Raw genomic sequence first — 20,165 nt, 5'->3', positions numbered from 1 at the left:
CTCACAAATGCTCAAGTATGTTAAATTTAACTTTGATAAAAGAATATTACCATATAAGCTTAGAGGTGGTGTTGCTGTGTCACTTTAGCTCCCCCAGTGTTATATAGCAGTATTACTGACTTTCAATTTTATTATTATTATTTTTTTGTTTAGGTGGGGGTGGAGGGGAGGAAATACTAATAGTACTGTAATATCTTGAACAGGAGATTGAGCCATGACAAATTCGGTTTAATTTTTAAAACGCTGGCTGTAGTTATTCTGCAAGGAATTTTAGAAAAATAGTTTTCGATTGTGTCACACAATGATGCATAGTATAACATGTTGTAGTAACAATTTAATTGAGGTTCATAGAATGTGTGTACTTTAGAGGGAAGCATACGGGGGTCGGACATTTAATCATGAGAATCATATCTAAGTTAGCAAAACTAGAACTAGTTATAGGTTTACGCCAAATAAGCTGAAAAGGATAAAATATCTAAGTTAGCATCTTTAATGGGATTTTGAAGTGGGTTTTTGAGCTCAAGATCATCTCATCACCAGATCAGGTAGGCTACTAAGATCTTCACGCCGGAGGTTGGGTTCACGTGTAAAAAAAAACTCTGAAGATCTATTTTTTTTTTAAATGTTTTTTAATGTCTCTCTCCCTAAGAACATCTTTAATAATATATCTCATTTTGCGATCTTGGACTATTTTTTGGTGGACTCTGGAGTGCCATATGTGTACCTAGATTTCCCCTCTTTTTTGTTCTAATGGTAGATCCCAATTTGAGATCTTGAGGAAGTTTTTGTGGGTCACACAATGGATTCTACTTAAATGTTTTTATGAATTATTTTTAAGTAATTAATTATAAACATTTTAATTATGAAATAAATAATATTTAAAAATAGAAAAATATTGATAATTAAAATTTTTATTTGACCTAAAGTTAAACCAACGAAAAATACATAACATTCATAAGTAACAAAATACAAAATATTGACATTCAACAATAAATATTAAATTTCGTCATTGTTGTCAAGGAAGCGTACCCAAATATGTTTCACCAAGTTTGCTTGAAATTGTTGATGAATTCTTCTCGTATGCATATAACATCTTGTTTGTAGGTATGTAGCAAAATCGAGAGGAACACCATGAGATACGTCAATGTTCTAAATCTCTTGGTCTAAATGATCACAATCCACATCAAATTACCATTGCATGTATCTCATTCGTCTTTAACAATCATGTTATGTAATATAATGCATGTCAATATATTATTCTTTATCGTATCGATGTGCCAATTATGTGATAGATCCCATATAATTGCAAATTGAGATTTTAGGCCCACAAATGCTTTCTCCACATCCTTTCTTGTCTATTCTTGACATTTTGCAAATAACTTTATTTTATCTCCTTGTGACATAGGGGTGATCTTCATAAAAGTGGCCTAATAAGGATAAATGTCATATGCAAGATAGTATTCCATTTTATATGGAGTTGCATTAATTGTAAATTACACTGGAGGAGCTCAACCTTGCAAAACGTCATTAAACATGGGTGATTAATTTAACACATTGTTGTCATTGTTTGAACCTACAACTTCACAATATGCATGCCAAATTCACAAGTCTTATGAAGTAATAACTTCAAGTATTGCTGTGGGTTTGCAATGGCGAGCTCTATGATATTGACCTTGTCATGTAATTTGACAATTTTCATTCTGAATGCATGCAATTAATAAAACCCAACATACGTGGAAATTCACATGTCTCTCCAATTTGTAGTAAGCAATTAATGTCGTTGTTGTTTAGCCTTCTCAAGTACTCATCCCCAAATATCTTATTCACACCTTTTACAAAATCTTCTAAGCATTGAATTGTATTGCATTCAACAATTCTAACATACTCATTAACATTATTTTGAGAATGGAAAAAATGAAGAAGGATTTTGAGATTTTTCAAGGGGATTGATTATTTTGCATAAAATTCATTACTGATGATGGTGACAAGTAGGAAAAAGACGAACGAGGATTTTGAAAATTTTCGATCGAATGGGTCATTTGGTAATTTTTTAACAAATTGTAATAAGCTTGCCTATGGAATTGATTTGGATCCATTTAGAATGAAACTAAAGCAAGAGATTGAGATTGCAAAATAGAGATTGAGAAATTAAGGATGAGAATGAAAGTAAGTGTGCAAAATGTGGCCACCAATAAGGTTATTTATAGTATTTTTCATGTCAAAATTTGACAATAATTCAATCTAAAAATTTTATAAAAAAAAATAAATCTAACATGCTATAAATGTAGCAAACGGTATAATTTTCTCTCATGGTATAGCAAACGTTCGAATACCTATTGATTGACAAGCACCGTTTACACAAAAAATAAAATTACATTCACTTGTCAAAATTAACAAGTAACGGTAAGAAAAAAAAAATCACACCACAAAAACCCAAGTCCCACAAAACTCCTTTTCTATTCTCCTTCTCCCTTTTGACATGAAAACCCTTCATATTTCCTTCTTCCTTCGCTCCCAACATTCTTTCGTTGAACCCTTCCATGGGAGGGGTTCGACGGAGGGAGGTTGGGAATGGAGGAAGAAGGAAATGTAAAGGGTTTTCTCGTGGAAGGGAGGAGAGGGAAGAGAAAGAAGGAAACATGGAGGATTCTTGTGAAGGGGGGGAGGGGGACGAGAAAAAAAGTAGTTTTGTGAAGTTTGAGTTTGTGTGGTGTGATCTTGTTTTTCTTACCGTTACTTGTTAATTTTGACAAGTGAATTTAATTTTGTTTTAAACATTGTTTGTCGATCAGTAGGTATTTGAATATTTGTTATACCATCCGTGAGAGAAAATTATATCGTTTGCCATATTCAAGCATGTTAAATTTTTTTATAACTTTTTTAGATTAAATTATTGTCAAACTTAGACATGAAAAATACTATAAATAGCCTCATTGGTGACCACATTTTACACACCAACTCTCATTCTCATCCTTAATTTCTTAATCTCTTACTTTAATTTCATTCTAAATGGATTCAAATTAATTTCACTGGCAAGCTTATTACAATTTGTTGCCAAATTACCAAATGACCCCTTCAAACGAAAAATTCTCAAAATCCTCATCCATTTTTTTCCCTATTTCCTACCATCATCACCAATGAATTTTATGCAAAATAATCAATTCTATTTCACTGAAAATTCTCAAAATCTTCATCCATTTCCCCCTTCTCAAAATAGTATCAATAGTATGTTAGAATTGTCTAATGCACTGCAATTCAATGCTTAGAAACTTTTGTAAAGGCTATGAAAAAGATATTTAAGGATGTGTACTTGAGAAGGCTAAACAATAATCACATCAATTGCCTACTACAAATTGGAGAGACACGTGGGTTTTCAAGTATGTTGAGTTTTATTGATTGCATGCATTGGGAATGAAAAATTGTCAAATTACACGGCAAGACCAATATTGTAAAGGTGACCATCACAAACCGACAGTAATACTTAAAGTTGTCGCTTCACAAGACTTGTCCATTTGACATGCATATTATGGAGTTGTAAATTCAAGCAATGACATTAATGTGTTATATTAATTGCCCATGTTTAATGACATTTTGCAAGGTTGAGCTCCTCCAGTGTAATTGCAGATCTTGGTTAGGCCACTTTTGTGAAGATCATTCCTATGCCACACAGAGAGAAAAATAAAGTTATATGCAAAATGTCAAGAATTGACAAAAAAGATGTGAAAGAGCATTTGGTGTGCTAAAATCTCAATTTGCGATTATATGCGGTCCACCGCGTAATTGATACATTGATACGATGAAGAATATTATTTTGGCATGCATTATATTACATAATATGATTGTTGAAGACGATTGAGATACACATAATGATAATATTAATGTTGATTATGATCATATAGACCAAAAGATTTCAAACGTTGATGTATCTTGTGGCGCTCTCCCGAGACTTTGCTACATACCTACAAACAAGGCACTATATGCATACAAGAGAAATTCATCAATAACTTCAAGCAACTTGATGGAACATATTTGAACATGTTTCAATGATAACAATGATAAAATTTAATATTTCTTACTAAATGTTAATATTTTGTATTTTGTTGCTTATAAATGTTGTGTATTTTTCGTTGGCTTAACTTTAAGTCATAAATAAAATTTTAATTATCAATATTTTCTATTTTTTAACATTATTTATTTTATAATTAAAATGTTTATAATTAATTACTTAAATTTAACTTAAAAATAATTGATTAAAATATTTAAGTGGCTTCCATTGTGACCCAATAAAATTGTCTCAAGATTCCAAATTGAATTTTCCATCAGAGCAAAAAAGAGGTAAAATCTTGATGCACATGCATGTGGCATTGCAAGGTCTATCCCAAAATGAGATCTATTATTAAAGATGCTCTTAGAGAGACATTAAAAAATAATCTTTTTTTTAAAGAGCACATGTTTAGAGTTTTTTCACAAGAACCCAATCTTTAGCATGAAGATCTTGAGAGTCTATTTTGTGGAAGATCCGATGAAGAAGGGATCTTGAACTCAGAATCCAGCTCAAGATTCCATTAAAGATGCTCTTAGCTTCTAAGAACATCTTTAATGAAAGAACCCATTTTGGATTCTTGGACCACTTTTTTTGGATCCAATGATATCATATAGGATGCAAGAACTTTTTTTCATATTTTGCTTTAGCAGTAGAATTCAATTTGGGTTCTTGGATTTTATTTACCCAGAAAGAACAACAAAGTTTCTTGGGAGTTAGGGAGAAAGACATTAAAAAAATAATATTTTTTGAAAAAAGAGGAGTTCTTGGTAATTCTTTCCTTAGAATCCAACCTAGCCTCTAGCATAAAGAACTCTTGAACAAAATTAGTGGTAGATCTAAAGTTCTTAATTTCAAGAATCCAGCTCAAAAACTCCCATTAAAAAGATGCTATAAGTTCTTTGCATAATTGAGATGGAGATGCAATTGCAATTGTACTTGATGATTCCACTCAACAATTGAATAATTACAACGAAGATGATGGGCATATGTGCATTGCTCATTTACGTGAAGTAACAAATTACTGTTGTAATTGCAGTGAGACTTAAAGTTGAAAGCTGGGAAGAGATCATGTACAGAAGTAGTTGTGGGGTGTAGGGGAGGGATCCAATAGAAACGTTGGCCCAAATTGAAAGATGCAAACTAAGCTGGGCAATTGAGTTTCGAATAATGATCGTGACCAAAAAAACGTTTAGAAGTAGGATTATTACCAAATTTAGTCTTTAATTAACTGCTAATACAGATGATGAATGCTCGGTACTAACTCTTCCCCTCTGTTTGAATGCAGAGAAAAAAATGAGGGGAGACAAAAGATTGAAATTTTATTTCTTAAAGTCAAATTTTCTGTTTTTTTTTTCCTTTTGTATTTTCGCTTAAAATCAAACAAAAGAAAATGCATTGTTCTCTGTATCCACTTTGTTTCTCTCCCTTTCTCCTTTATCAAACATAATATTAAGGCAAGCTTGATTTTGACAATAAGATTTATAGTGACAATGTCTGCCGCTATCATTCATTGTGGATCTTTTTAAAGTAATAAATCATACGTATTACATTAAGTTCACAAATGCTCAAGTATCTTAAATTTGGCTTTGATAAAAGAATATTACCATAAAAACTTAGAGGTGTTGTTGCAGTGTCACTTTAGAATCGTTCCCTCAGTGTTATATAGCAGTATTTGTATTACTCTTTCAATTTTTGTTTTTTGTTGAGGTGGGGTGGAGGAAATTGTACTGAAATGAGTACTGTAGTATCCTGATCAAATAGTTGGAATCAATGTTTTTTAAAAACTGATGAACAGGCGATTGAACTAAGACAAATTCGGTTTAATGCTGGTTGTAGTTATTTTGCAAGTGATTTTAGAAAAATAGATTTGGATTGTCACACAATGATACATAGTAGAACATGTAATAACGCAATTTAATTAAGGAATATCATAGAAAGTGTGTACTTAGAGGGAAGGATAAAATATGTGAGGCATGTGTTAAAAGAAAATCTGAGAGAAAACTACATTCAATAAACACAATTTAATCCATGTTCACAATCTTGATCTAACCATGTAGAGAAAAAAAAAAAAAGAGAAAGCTACATGGCTAAGGTTGTGCAAAGGTGCATACTTTTAAACTGTTTGGTGATCTAGGCAACAATTTTATAGGCAGTTTAGATGAGAGCAAGGACTCCTTATTATAATGTTAGCCACTAAGTAAGCAGTCCAATCCATCATACGTCAGTCGCATGAAATATCCATCACTTAAAGTGTTATGATTAAATTAATAATCACCATAATTGATATATTTAATAATTCAAAGAATTGATTCTAAATAATTGATTAATGTTAATCCACAAATAAATAATCCAACATATTCCTATCCCTTTTATTTATTTATATATTTATTTGGACCAACAAAGTGTGTCCCTTGAGTACAAAGCAAGAGATTATTAATTAATTTCAATTGTTGGATTTCTAACTCAGAGGTGAAAATAGGAGACCATATTATCCCTTAAGTCACACGGTTTAAATATCTTGGGTCTGTAATACAGGATGATGGGGAAATTGAAAGGGATGTGAATCATCGCATTCAAGCAGGATGGATGAAATGGAGAAAAACATCGGGGGTGTTATGTGATGCAAAGATACCGATCAAGCTAAAGGGAAAGTTTTATCGGACTGCGGTAAGACCGGCGATTTTATACGGAACAGAATGTTGGACGGTCAAGAGCCAACATGAGAATAAAGTAGGTGTAGCGGAGATGAGGATGTTGCGGTGGATGTGTGGTAAGACTCGACAGGATAAAATTAGAAACGAAGCTATTAGAGAGAGGGTTGGAGTAGCGCCTATTGTAGAGAAGATGGTGGAAAATAGACTTAGGTGGTTTGAGCATGTAGAGAGAAGACCGGTAGACTCTGTAGTGAGGAGAGTAGACCAGATGGAGAGAAGACAAACAATTCGAGACAGAGGAAGATCCAAAAAGACTATAAGAGAGGTTATCAAAAAGGATCTCGAAATTAATGGTTTGGATAGAAGTATGGTACTTGATAGAACATTATGGCGGAAGTTGATTCATGTAGCCGACTCCACCTAGTGGGATAAGGCGTTGTTGTTGTTGTTGTTGTTGGAGTTGTATAAAGTTCGTGGGATGGATTCAAGGTGTTTTCTTTTGAAATATGGGGATTCATGTTGTGTACTTGTCCAAAGTTCTTTTATTTTTCGCTGATAGAAATCATTACTGAATTCTTTTGCAGAGGGGGGAAGTACAAAAAAATTGTGTTAATTTTATGTGGCTTTGTTAGCTTCTAAGTTTGCTTTGCATGATTGAGACGTAGATGCAATTGAAATTGTACTTGATGATTCCACTCAACAATTGAATAATTACAACAGACGATAATGGGGGCTATGTGCATTACTCATTTACGTGAAGTAACAAATTACTGTTGTAATTGCAGTGAGACTTAAGGTGTAAATTAAATTAAAGGAACACTGTTGATGATGGTGTGACCCATTGAGTGAGGAAGTGGTGGGTGGGTTGAAGAAAGGGATTTGCACTAATCATTCTATTGGTCTCTAGTGCGAAATGTCATGTAAAAATAAGAGTCCATGATAACCGAAAAGTGATTATTATGTCCTGGAATTTATATGCGTCCAGAAAGGTTAAACATTCGAATATTGTTTTCTGAGGTGTACCAAAATTTTGCTTCAAGTTTAGGCTTTGTAACATCACCAAATTTGGTGCAATTTTTAACAAGCAATTAATTTATAATATTATGTGGACGATCGGGATGTCCTTTTTATTTATTTTAACTTCGATTTAGAAGTGTTCAAGATCGTAAGGTCTTACGCATTTTAATTATATAGTAATAATTTCGAAGTTTCACCTTATCATTCTCTGAAATTGCTATGGTACATTTCAGGGGTGGTGTATTTTTTTTTTTTTTTTAGTTTTCTTAATTTGATTCGACTCTATTTAACCCATTCTGGCTTTCATAAACTTTCGCAGTATTGAATATTATATTTATAAATAAATTCAAGTGAGATTACTTAGATGAGTATTTGGTTTATTTGTTACTTACCCTGAACAAATACTTGTCAACGTACGTAATATGTATACCATTGGATTTTCTTAGTGAACTAACCAAATTATTTTTATATTTAAAAAAAAGGTTTTTTCTTTTCTAGGAAAAAATGTGCAATCCGATAATATTAATTTTACAGCTATAACAAATGAAGTAAACTGCAGGTGAACCCAAGCAGAGAAACATTTATGCAAATTGTATACGTTGACTATTAAATCATTAATCAATATTAAGATAATTTAACAATAACTAGTTTAAAATTATATATATCATAATTTTTTATGTGTAAACATTTATACAGACAGGATAATACATATAAAATACTTCCTCCATAAAAGTTAGTTTATTTAGTTATTAATATTAAATTTATTTATAATTATAACATTTTTTCAAATTTATTCTTAATTTTGTTTGAAACCTACTCACTTCTCCCATCTACACAGGAGAGAAAAAAAAAACTCAAATTGTTCTAGCCAACAAATAATTAATACACAAAAAACAATTAATAACTAAAGTTTTTTTTTCTTTCAATTTAAATTTAATTTCCCCCCTCCCTTTAATGTCTTTTGACCAAAGTTTCCTTCAACTACCCTGCAAAATGCAAACATAGCATAAAGATTTCTTGAATATTTTTCAATGAATGACATGCTTAGTTCCAAACGCATTCCTTCCCTTCGGTGTTAAATTTATTTCTTGAAAAAGTCACACAAAAAGTTCTAACACTTAAAATTACATGTACTATATTTCACCATTTCACAACCTTATAAAAACAGAAAGAGAAATTATATATATATATATATAAAAAAAGAGAAATTTATATTTTAAAGTGTGAAAAGAAAAATCAAGAACTAATGAGACAAACTGGACCACGATTTGAAGTTGCAAGCGTGCAACAAAGCAAAGAAGAACAACAACAACAACAAACATTCATTCTCCTTCTCTTTTTCTTACATTACACTTCACTCTTTGTCTCTACTCTAACACTCTTTTCGGTTAGCAAGTCTTTCCCTATTATTTTTGGCGGGAGCTATACCCCACCAACTTAAAAACAAACCCATCTTTCTCATAAATACTTCAACCTCCTTCTTTCCCATTCTCTCTCAACAAAAACACCACAAATAATAACATAACACCATTTTTAACACTCATACAATCTGCAACTGCAACTACACAAATACACATTTTCTTCTTTGGTTCTTACTTCCCATCCTTAAAACGCCGTCGTTGAAGTCACCATTCACTTGAAAAAATAGAAAGAATACTTCAATGACACTTTCTTCGTTTTTGTATATTGTTTTCATATTTCATTTCTTCTTCACATCCCCCTCACTCTCTTTGTCTTCCGATGGGCTCGCGCTTCTCGCGCTAAAGTCCGCCGTGGACGAGCCCTCCGCCGCAGCTTTCTCCGACTGGAACAACGGCGACCCCACGCCTTGTGCCTGGTCGGGGATCGCCTGCGCCAATGTCTCCGGCGAGGGGGAGCCGCGAGTTGTCGGAATTTCCCTCGCCGGAAAATCGCTCTCTGGCTACCTCCCCTCGGAGCTCGGCACGCTGCGGTTCCTCCGGCGACTCAACCTCCACGACAACGCCTTCTCTGGCGTCCTCCCGGCGCAGCTCTCCAACGCCACCGCGCTCCACAGCCTCTTCCTTCACGGAAACAACCTCTCCGGCGCAATCCCCTCCTCCCTCTGCACCCTCCCCCGCCTCCAGAACCTTGACCTCTCCGAAAACGCCTTCTCCGGCCACATCCCGGAGCACCTCAGAAACTGCAAGAACCTCCAGCGCCTCGTCCTCGCCGGCAACAAATTCTCCGGCGAGATTCCGGCCGGCGTGTGGCCGGACCTGCAAAACCTCCTCCAACTCGACCTCTCCGATAACGAGTTTACAGGCTCAATCCCCAGCGAAATCGGAACCCTAATTTCCCTCTCCGGCACGCTGAACCTCTCCTTCAACCACCTCTCCGGTAAAATTCCGTCTTCGTTGGGAAAATTACCGGCAACAGTGATCTTTGACCTCAAAAACAATAACCTCAGCGGCGAGATTCCCCAGACGGGGTCGTTTTCCAACCAGGGCCCCACCGCGTTCCTCGGAAACCCAGACGTATGTGGGTTTCCACTCAGGAAATCGTGTTCTGGTTCGGACCGAAATTTTTCTTCCGGTTCGGACCAGAACAAACCGGACAACGGTAACCGGTCCAAGGGGCTGAGTCCGGGGCTAATTATTTTAATCTCGGCAGCTGATGCTGCTGTGGTGGCCTTGATTGGTCTTGTGATTGTTTACATTTATTGGAAGAGAAAGGATGATGAGAATGCTTGTAGTTGCATTAGGAAGAGGAGTTTTGGTGAAGAGAAAGGGAACATGTGTGTGTGTGGTGGGTTATCATGTTTTGGTGGGGTGAAGAGTGATGATGATGATGAAGAGTTTGAAGGTGGTGAGGGTGAAGGGGAATTAGTGAGGATTGATAAGGGTTTGAGTTTTGAGCTTGATGAGTTGTTGAGGGCTTCAGCTTATGTGTTGGGGAAGAGTGGATTGGGGATTGTGTATAAGGTGGTGTTGGGGAATGGGGTTCCTGTGGCTGTGAGGAGGTTGGGGGAGGGTGGGGAACAGAGGTATAAGGAGTTTGCTGCTGAGGTTATGGCCATTGGGAAGGTCAAGCACCCTAATGTTGTGAGGTTGAGGGCTTACTATTGGGCACATGATGAGAAGCTTCTCATCAGTGATTTCATCTCCAATGGCAATTTGGCTCATGCCCTTAGAGGTTAGTTCTTTTCTGTTTCACTTTTTAGTTGATTGTTTTTGGGTTAAAAAGATATTTTGGTCTCGGAAAGTGTATATAGACTATAAACTGTTATTATAGTCTCGGAAAGTAAAAGAATTCAAAAATAATTTCTTTAACTGCAATTTAACATATGACTTAAGTATGATATAAATATATGTTTAAGGATAAAAATATAACAAACGATTAAATTTAGAAACTTAATTACATGAACATAAATGAAATAACTTACACTTTTAGGAATTTTTAGTATTCTTACTATATTAATGTTACAATGCTGTACACTTTTGGCGAGCAAAATAACTTTTTATCCTTGATTTTGTTTGTTGAGTTCATGCATTTGAAAACAGGGGATATGATTGAGAGTGATATTGATAGGCAATAGTGATCGAGAAGGTTAAAAGTACAATAAATTAATTAATGATAGGTGAATATTTCGAACTTGATGCATGACATGTATGAGTTAGAAAAAGCCTAATCATTCATGCATCGATGATGGATTAATATAATAGCGAAAGCATCACACTCACACATATAGTAATATTGTACTCTCTTGTCCATGTGGCAGATAAATTAGTTTTAATTTCTTTGCTTAAAAGAGAAGTTTATTTATTTAGTGACTTAGTTTAAAAGGGAGCACCAGCACGTAATGTGAATTATTTAAATAGAACTTGAGTTCCATGTCAACTGTTTTTTTCGTTTTTAATAGTTCATATTTATATATGTTGTATATTCTACGTTCTGCTGTGCCTCAAAGTATATATATATATATCATGATCCGTGAGTTAGTTTGTCCAGTCCATGGCAACTTATGTTTCATGAGATACTAGGCATGAGTAATTTTATGTTGTGTGATATGTATAGAATTGGTAGCTATAAAGATAATTTTTTTTTTGAGAATATAAAGATTACCAAAAGAAAATGAGTTGAAACCTTTATCAATTAGATATTGAAAAGATACTTTAGATTTCCTTGTTTAGAAAGTAGGAGGAAATTTGATTTGGAGTTTTTGTCTGTTGTGTAGTTGATGACGTTGATGGAATATGCCACCTGCTAGAACAAAAGACAATGCTGTTGGTTCAGCATGTGTGTGATGTTTTTTCTTTTCCTGATTGTTTTTGTTTGTTAGGTTGGGTTCATGCAGTAAAGTGAACAAGGAATTTGAATCAGAGTGATATTGATAGGAAATAGTGAAAAGGTTAAAAGAACCAATAAATTAATTAATGATAGGTGGATATTTCGAACATGATGCATGACATGTATGAGTCAAAAAAGACTAGTCATTCATACATGGATGATGGGGAAAAAGCATCACACTCACACATTTAGCAATTTTGTACTCTGTTGTCCATGTGGCTTATAACTTATATGTTAGTTTTTAATTTCTTTGCTTAAAGGGAAAGTTTATTTTATTTAGTGATTTAGTTTAAGCAGGACCTGGTACTGGGACTTATTCAATAGGATTTGAGTTCTTTGTCTACTTTTTTGTTAAATGGCCCACATTTATATACGGTATATACTCTACATTCTATTGTTCCTCAAAAAGTACATATTCTATTGTGGTCCGTGAATTGAGTTTGTCCAGTTCATGGCAACTTTCTGTTGTTTTTCATGAGAAAGTAGGTATGAGTAATTTTATGTTGTGACATGTATATTTGGTAGCTATGAAGATAGATAAAAAAAATTTTCGGTAAGGAAAAGATAAAGAAACTTTACATTCCTTGTGGATTTTATAAGTTTTTGTTCCAATTTTAGAAAACAATTAGATGCAAAGTGAATTTGCATGAAAGAATATCAATCCTTAGGTCAAATTGTTTACTTATCTGAGTTATCTCTCGTGATATAAGAAGGTATTTTCACGATGCTGGCTAGAATATTTCTGTTTTTTTTCTAAAAACAGTAGTATATTTTCTTACTTAGAAAGTAAGAGGGAAATTGGATTTGGAGCTTTTGTCTGTTGCGGGGTTGATGACGTTGAGGGATATGCCACTTGCTAGAAGCCTAGAACTAAAGACAACTCTGTTGGTTCAGCATGTGTCTGGGAGATGAATTGGCAAGACACACACGCTCTTGGTGGGGACCAAGAACAATTTCTTGTCTTCTTGAGCTTTAATCACTATTTACTAACAAAACAAAACTTACATATCAAAGTTCCAGTTTCACTCTTCCAATCCATTTCTCTTGTCAACTGCAAGCAATGTTGTTTGAGGTTAAAATCTTTTTTCTTTTTAAAATCATTGTTTTACTTCTTCCCCAAGACTTCTGAGTTTTGAGTACTTGGATCCCCCTTATACCTTTCTTTACTTACACACCATATCCATATTTTTCAAAACTAGCCTCCTTCAAAATATCTCAAGAAGGCACGTTTGCGCCTTTTTACTCAGGAAAATAAGTTATTCATATCTTGGTGAAAATGAGTGTTTTTTATTTCATGGTTTATTTTATCTTTTAGGTTACTAACCATTCTCGATTATGAAGCACAATCTCTACCATCTTCGTTACTCTTAACCAGGGTCCTACTAGAAATTGTTTTCTTACCTTTTCCTTGCTTCCACTGCACCTATGTCTCACCCATACTATTAGAAGAAAGAAAAATACTAGTAGAACATTCTCTAATACACTCATCAGTCGCGTCCTTTATAATTGGCTTAAGTTAAAATCACAAAACTGTATTCCACTTCTCATTTAGTGAGATTCTACTCATGATTTTGCAGTAGTTTCTAATTAAATTTAAACAATAAAATGTGTTAAAAAGAATGTATGAAAGTGTGCTGCTAGCACTCCTATTAAAGTCGACATAAATTTGAAGTTGCAATAAAATGTATATCATGATCTGCATTTGCATTCTGTACCAGATGTTACAAACAATCTTTCCAATTAAAATTATCAGCCACTAACAAACATTCACTGGTGCTAATGCTTTACTTCACTCAATTTGACAATGTGCTGCAGGGAGAAATGGCCAACCATCTACAAATCTTTCATGGTCCACCAGGCTGAGAATCGCCAAAGGAACAGCGAGGGGCCTGGCCTATCTCCACGAATGCAGTCCAAGAAAATTCGTCCATGGCGACATCAAGCCCTCCAACATCCTGCTAGACAACGACTTTCAACCCTACATATCCGATTTTGGCCTCAACCGTCTAATCAGCATCACCGGCAACAACCCCTCCACCGGTGGATTCATGGGTGGAGCTCTTCCTTACATGAACTCATCACAGAATGAGAGAACCAACAATTACAAAGCCCCCGAGGCTCGAGTCCCTGGCTGCAGAACCACCCAGAAATGGGATGTGTATTCGTTTGGAGTTGTCCTGCTTGAAATACTAACTGGGAGGTCACCAGAGTCATCTCCCACCACATCAACTTCCATGGAAGTCCCTGACTTGGTAAGGTGGGTTAGAAAAGGATTCGATCAAGAAAGCCCATTATCCGAAATGGTTGATCCATCTCTGCTCCAAGAAGTGCGCGTCAAGAAAGAGGTTCTGGCTGTGTTTCATGTTGCACTGTCTTGCACTGAGGAAGATCCAGAGGCTCGGCCTAGGATGAAAACTGTCTGCGAAAATCTTGATAAGATTGGAACGTAATGTTTGAACGTGCGCAGTGTGCTAGCTCTAGGACTCAACCTGAGACTGCAATTTATGTACCAAAAAGATGCACTTCAATCTAACAATGCATTTCTGTGGTAACACTAAGATGGTTTTTATGCTGGGCATCAATATGGTGCTGCAATTCTGTTCCTTCCGTCTTGGATAAGCCCTTTACCTATGTTTTGGAACTCAAGCAATTTTTGGAGAGATGTAATTATCACGGTCTCACTTACATTCCATTCTCATTTTATTTTTTTTTGTTACATATCGGAATTGTAAGATATTTTAATTTTTGTTCTGATCTCTTTTCCTCCAAAATGTTATTGCAATGCCACAACACCTTGCATTATTATTTGAGTTTGCAAATTAATTCTGGATGATATTGTGCATGTACCACTAGTACTTGTAGCCGTTTGGGGTTTGGAAAAGGGATTATTTGGGTTGGAATTTGTTTAGGAGCGAAGTAGTAAAACATGAAATAAAAACTTTAAGAAGTTGAACAGAGAGTGGGAAAAGGGACCTTGAAAACTCAGCATGGGGATGACACTCTAGGGAGACAAAAAGGATCTAAGGATAAATGAGAACCTAAAGTGGTACTTGGATTTGTGGGATTGGGTGGAACTCGTTTTAGTTACAACTATTAGACAAAGATAAGATAATTCAAATCTCAAATGTTTATTTTAAGTCTGATTTATTGAGATATATGAGTCTGTTTTGGATCTTAACTCTTAGTTGGCTTAAGGAGGAGGTTAGGATCTCTCCAATCCGATTAATTTTGAGTTGCTTGAAGAATGGCTGTTTAGAATGTTACTTTCCTCTTTTTTCTACTTCCAAGTGAAGTGGCTGTTGTTTAATTGATAATAGAATATGTTTGGGACATGTTCTGAGTCCCTATGGTGGTTGCCTTGGTGTTTAAGTAAGATGGACTAAAGTTATAGTTTGGGGCATGATCAAATTTTTGAGTAGGACAACTGATGATGATTCTGTAAATTGAATGTTGTTCATGTAGGAGATTATCATGTTTGTAATTTGATTTATGATGCCAAATGTTGGGTGTATTGTTCTTTTGAGCTCTGCGTTAGAGTATGAATAAATTAGATAAGATTTGATGATAGAAACCAAAGGAAATTTGGTGTGTAAATGCCCTGTTCCTTGTGGATATTGCATAGAGTGTTATTGACTGTGTTTAATATATTGAATTGACAATTGGTGACTATTACTGGACTAGTTGGATGTTGATCTATCTAATTCCTAACCAGCCAAAAGCATCAATTCAGTAAAATCATTCGAAGACGGTAATTGCTTTACTGTGATCTTCACAAGACATTCATTTTTTTGTAAAAAGAACATAACAGGGTGACAAATAAAGGCTGTCAATTATGCAAGAGAAATTCCAATAGTTTTTATTTATTTATTTATTTATTTTAAGTTTTGGGTCATCTCCTTTGTGGGAAACATAAGGAGTTGTGGGAAGTCAACTTTACAAGCTTAAAAAGCTGCCTAGTAAAACAAATTCATGATGTAATGAAATTAAGTTTTGAAGATTTGGACAGCAAAGATCAAAAGGTTTTTTTTAGGTGGTCCTTGAAAGTGGTAGGTATTGTCACATCAGTTCCTAAAATTCATATTGTAATTAGTCCCTAAATTTAACTACTTACTACCATCCAAGTCTCTAAGCATATGTTAATATTATCGTTTTATTCACACTTTTTTTTTTATGAATTTTGGAATAATTTGATTGTTGATTTACACTTTTAGATTTTCCTTTTTTTAAAAAATATTCAATTCTAGGACTTACGTGACAACACTTTACAAATTCAAGAACTAAAGTGATCATTTACTTGATTTTTTTTCTAGATCTTGTTTGTTTCTTTAGTGTGTTGATTTTGGAAGTGAGCTACATAAAAATTATAGAGTGAATAACCAAATGTGTTCATGAAAGTCTAAGGCGTGGGTTAGTCGGTCTCCAAATGAAAGAAACTTGCAAAAAAGTCATGTTCTATCAATACTAACTTGCCACACACATCCATATTAGCAATGACCAAAATAAAACTTTTAAAACCAAAATGATAGTTTAATCTTTATTTATTTTAAATATTTTCTTCTCGTGTCTATGTTAACAGACATTAAATGAAACTTTCAAGGACCAAAATAAAGTTTTTTTTTTTTAATTTTTCTTCTTCTTGTGACTACATTAACAAGGACTAAAATGAAACATTTAGGGGCCAAAATAAAAATCTACATCCTCGAACCACATTGTACTACGGAAGAGACCTATTCTGTGCCACTTGCAACATGATAACTGCTAACTATGAATATAGTTTGAGGTTAAATTATATAGAAATTTGTAATTTTTCTCTCATAATTTTTCCTTTTTGAGTAAATAATTGTTAAATTAATATCATTTAAGTTTTTGTGCAAAGAATATTAAAAGTGATGAATTTATGATGCTTAGTGAGTAAAATAAAGCCCAAAAAAGAAGGATAATTCAAGAAGGCATGAATAATTAAGGAAAGTGAGCTAATTAAGGAAGCAAAGCTAATTAAGAAAAACATGACTAATTAAGAAAAGTATGACTAACTTAGGAAAGTAAATGCGGATTTAGTGTAAAAAATCCCGCTAATCTGCACATATAAAAGAAGAAGAGAGAAGAAGAAAAAAACACACACAAAAATTCCAAGAGAATATAATTCCTTATAGAAGACAAAAGCTAGAAGAAGGAGAAGCAAACATAGGGAGTTATTCCTTCCATCCATTCCCTTTCATATCTTCTTCCCCTTTATTAAATATTTCCTTTTTGTAATTGTAAAGTCTTCATGACAATGAGAGGCTAAACCCCCTTTGTTGGGAACTTGACAGCCTTACTATTCTTAATGTAATTTTTCTTCCTATCTATTTATGAATATTACATTTGCATTATTTTTTTCTTGTGCTTAATATTATTGCTTGTAGCTTGATCACCCATTTGCATGGTAAGTTTTAGGGGTAGTGCTGGAAAACATTATTTTCTAATAGAACTGAGAAATTGTATATAAATAAAGTTATCACTAGAGATATGTTGATATTTGTTTAGCATATTATACATCTCTATACTTAATGCAATTTACTATTTTAGCTCTATAAAGGGATTTGAGAGAGAAAATAGATAAATTAGACTCTTTCATGCGGGACCAAAGTTAGAGTATACTAGTAGATGCAGGTGTAAATTGGAATAATTATAAATAGAGAAAAATCATTAACATTACATCATAGAGTAGCTCTGGAAAACTAAGTTCCAAACATTTTCATCTTCTGAATTTACTTTTACAATATTATTGGGTTCTCTAATCCTTCTGTCTTTTAATTTAAATTCTTGTTTAATTTCTCCTCTTGTTTGATTTAATTTTCTATCAGTTTAAATTATTGTTTTTCTATAATCTTTTCAAATCTTTTTCTTAATCAAATATTTATCTACTTAAGTATAAACAAAGTCTCTGTGAATACGATATTCAGACTTCCGTTTTAACTTTGCTACTTGGGATGAATTGGTGCACTTGCAAATCCATCAACACAATGTTTGACTACTTTAAGGATTGTTGACTATTCCTATAAATCAACATAAGAATTTACAACATGCTTTGATCTCACTCATACACTTCCCATGAAATTTCCAAGGAGCTTATCCATCCCAAAATTTCTCCTAGTCAAGCACGCTTAACGATGGAGTTTTTAAGTGATGAATTATCAAAATGTAGATGCATTCTATTGGTATATATAGTATTAGTTAAGCCCTTCAAGTTATCCTTAACTGTACACAACCCCACACTTGCACAACCTCTAGATCCCTCTTATTTAGGTGTGTAAAAGGTTCATTCATGTATCCCTCTTGTAACACCCGTCGAATCACACCAGAAAGAGAGGGATCCAGAGAATGTGCGGTATGAGACTGTATAGTTAAGGATGACCTAAAAGAATTAATTGGTACTACCTTTCCTATACTAATAAGATGCATATACTTTTCGGTTGCCTAACACATAAGAACTCCATGGTTAAATGTACTTGACTTGGAGTAGTTATGGGATGAGTAACCTTCTAGGATGTTTCCTAGAAAACATTTAAAGTGAGGGAAAAACATGCTGAAAAGTCTCGTGTTGGTTTGTGGGGTCAGTCATTGATCCTGTAAGCAGTTAGAGCTGATTGTCGAGGTCTTGAAAAGGACTAACTATGGAGGATTCTGACTAGTAAAGGGTTATGACCAACAAAGATGTTGAGTAAAGTGTCACTGTGTGAAGTGATGTAGTGTGAGAGTTGCCGATAAGTTAAAAATCAGGGATGTTACACCTCCTACTGAAAGCCTTCCAAGAGTTTCTCCTTGTCCATGCCTAATCTCTTTTGCATTGACAATCACTCCCCGCTCTCATTAGCACTCAGATGTTACATTAGACATTGATCTTAAAATATTTTATTAATTTCAATTTTGAAAAACTTCTTCACTGAAATGTCATATATAGGAATTGTTAACATTATTCTGTAAGCCATATATGCATTTGGAAATATAACTGTCAATTGGTGTGTAATTTTTCTCTTGTATAATTCAGTGAAGGAAGTTGAAGAATTCCTTACAAATAAGGAATGCCAAGTTTTATATTGTAGCCCTTAAAAGAATTAAGAGAAAGAGTTAAGAGAAAAAGTCAAGAAAAATAGAAAAAGAAAAGGAATGATACTTTTGTTTTTATTCTAACCCATTGTTTAATTGTGATGAGTTTATTTGAAAGGAAATTGAAGAAGTCCTTCCAAATGAGGATTGTGAAGTTTTATATTCCAAATGAGGATTGTGAAGCCCTTTCTATAGGATTGTGAAGTTTTATCACTAAAGTTTAGGTAGTTTAAATGCAAAGTGAAAAATTGCATTTTACTAGATGAACCTTAGTTGAATGGATGCAATGGAAGTTATTTTTGTTTCAACTTTCAACAAAAATTATTTATTATAGTTGATGACAATCTTCACTATAAATAGAGAAGAGAATTAGTGGAGAAACAACACATGAAGAGAGAGAGTGTGAAAAGAGAGATTGTGAAACAAAGTCACTTTGTTGAGAGAAAAAAGTATTTGTGTGAGAGTGTTATAATTTCTTGTAACCATTAAGTGGGGTACTCGGATTTGTAGAGTGATACACTATTTGGGGTGAGTTACAATCTTGTAATCATTTTTGTGATAATGAAATACTTTTTGAGATGGTTTCGTGGACGTATACAAGAGGTGCCGAATCACGTTAAATTCTTATATTTGTTATTATTTTTTCTATGGTGTAATCTTTGTGTATTCTCATGATCCTTTGTGGGTGTGGGTAATTTTTGTTTATGGAAGCATTGATTACCTAACAAAGACCTATAGAAAGGGCTTGGGCCACCTAATACTTGGCCGACCCTAAGTAATTTGGATATATTAGGGATTTAACCAACATATTTATGTTTCATTCGTGTTATCTTTCATTTTCAAAAATTTCAATGATGTCTAAATTAGGGTTTGTAATTGGACTCCATCTCCTCTGAAGATGAAGCTCATGTCTAAAATCAGTGGAGCCATGAGATGAGACGAAGAAAAAGAATCATTATTGTAAACACCCCGATCGAATCACACCAGAATGAGAGATATCTAAACATTGTGCAAATATAAGATTGTATAGTAGAGGATAAGTTAAAAGAATT

The 20,165-nt window shown here is 34.0% G+C and overlaps 1 protein-coding gene across 1 annotated transcript; it reads left to right on the top strand.

Moving 5' to 3' along the window:
• The first annotated feature begins 8,996 nt into the window (after window positions 1-8,996).
• LOC114406077 (receptor protein kinase-like protein ZAR1) lies at window positions 8,997-14,829 on the top strand. Its single transcript, XM_028368652.1, has 2 exons — window positions 8,997-10,869; window positions 13,840-14,829. The coding sequence occupies exons 1-2, from the start codon at window positions 9,378-9,380 to the stop codon at window positions 14,472-14,474; spliced, it is 2,127 nt and encodes a 708-aa protein (XP_028224453.1). The 5' UTR covers window positions 8,997-9,377; the 3' UTR covers window positions 14,475-14,829.
• The last annotated feature ends 5,336 nt before the right edge of the window (window positions 14,830-20,165 follow it).

Source organism: Glycine soja, chromosome 3, assembly GCF_004193775.1.
Source record: "Glycine soja cultivar W05 chromosome 3, ASM419377v2, whole genome shotgun sequence".
Classification (NCBI taxonomy): domain Eukaryota; kingdom Viridiplantae; phylum Streptophyta; class Magnoliopsida; order Fabales; family Fabaceae; genus Glycine; species Glycine soja.
The sequence above is the reverse complement of the archived record's forward strand: the minus strand, read 5'-3'. Positions and strand labels throughout refer to the sequence as shown.

Bases quoted from the DNA above. Each gene is read 5' to 3' on its own strand.
- LOC114406077 (XM_028368652.1), top strand. From the start codon at position 9,378: ATGACACTTTCTTCGTTTTTGTATATTGTTTTCATATTTCATTTCTTC. The intron at 10,870-13,839 runs GTTAGTTCTTTT...AATGTGCTGCAG, and splicing joins TTTGGCTCATGCCCTTAGAG to GGAGAAATGGCCAACCATCT.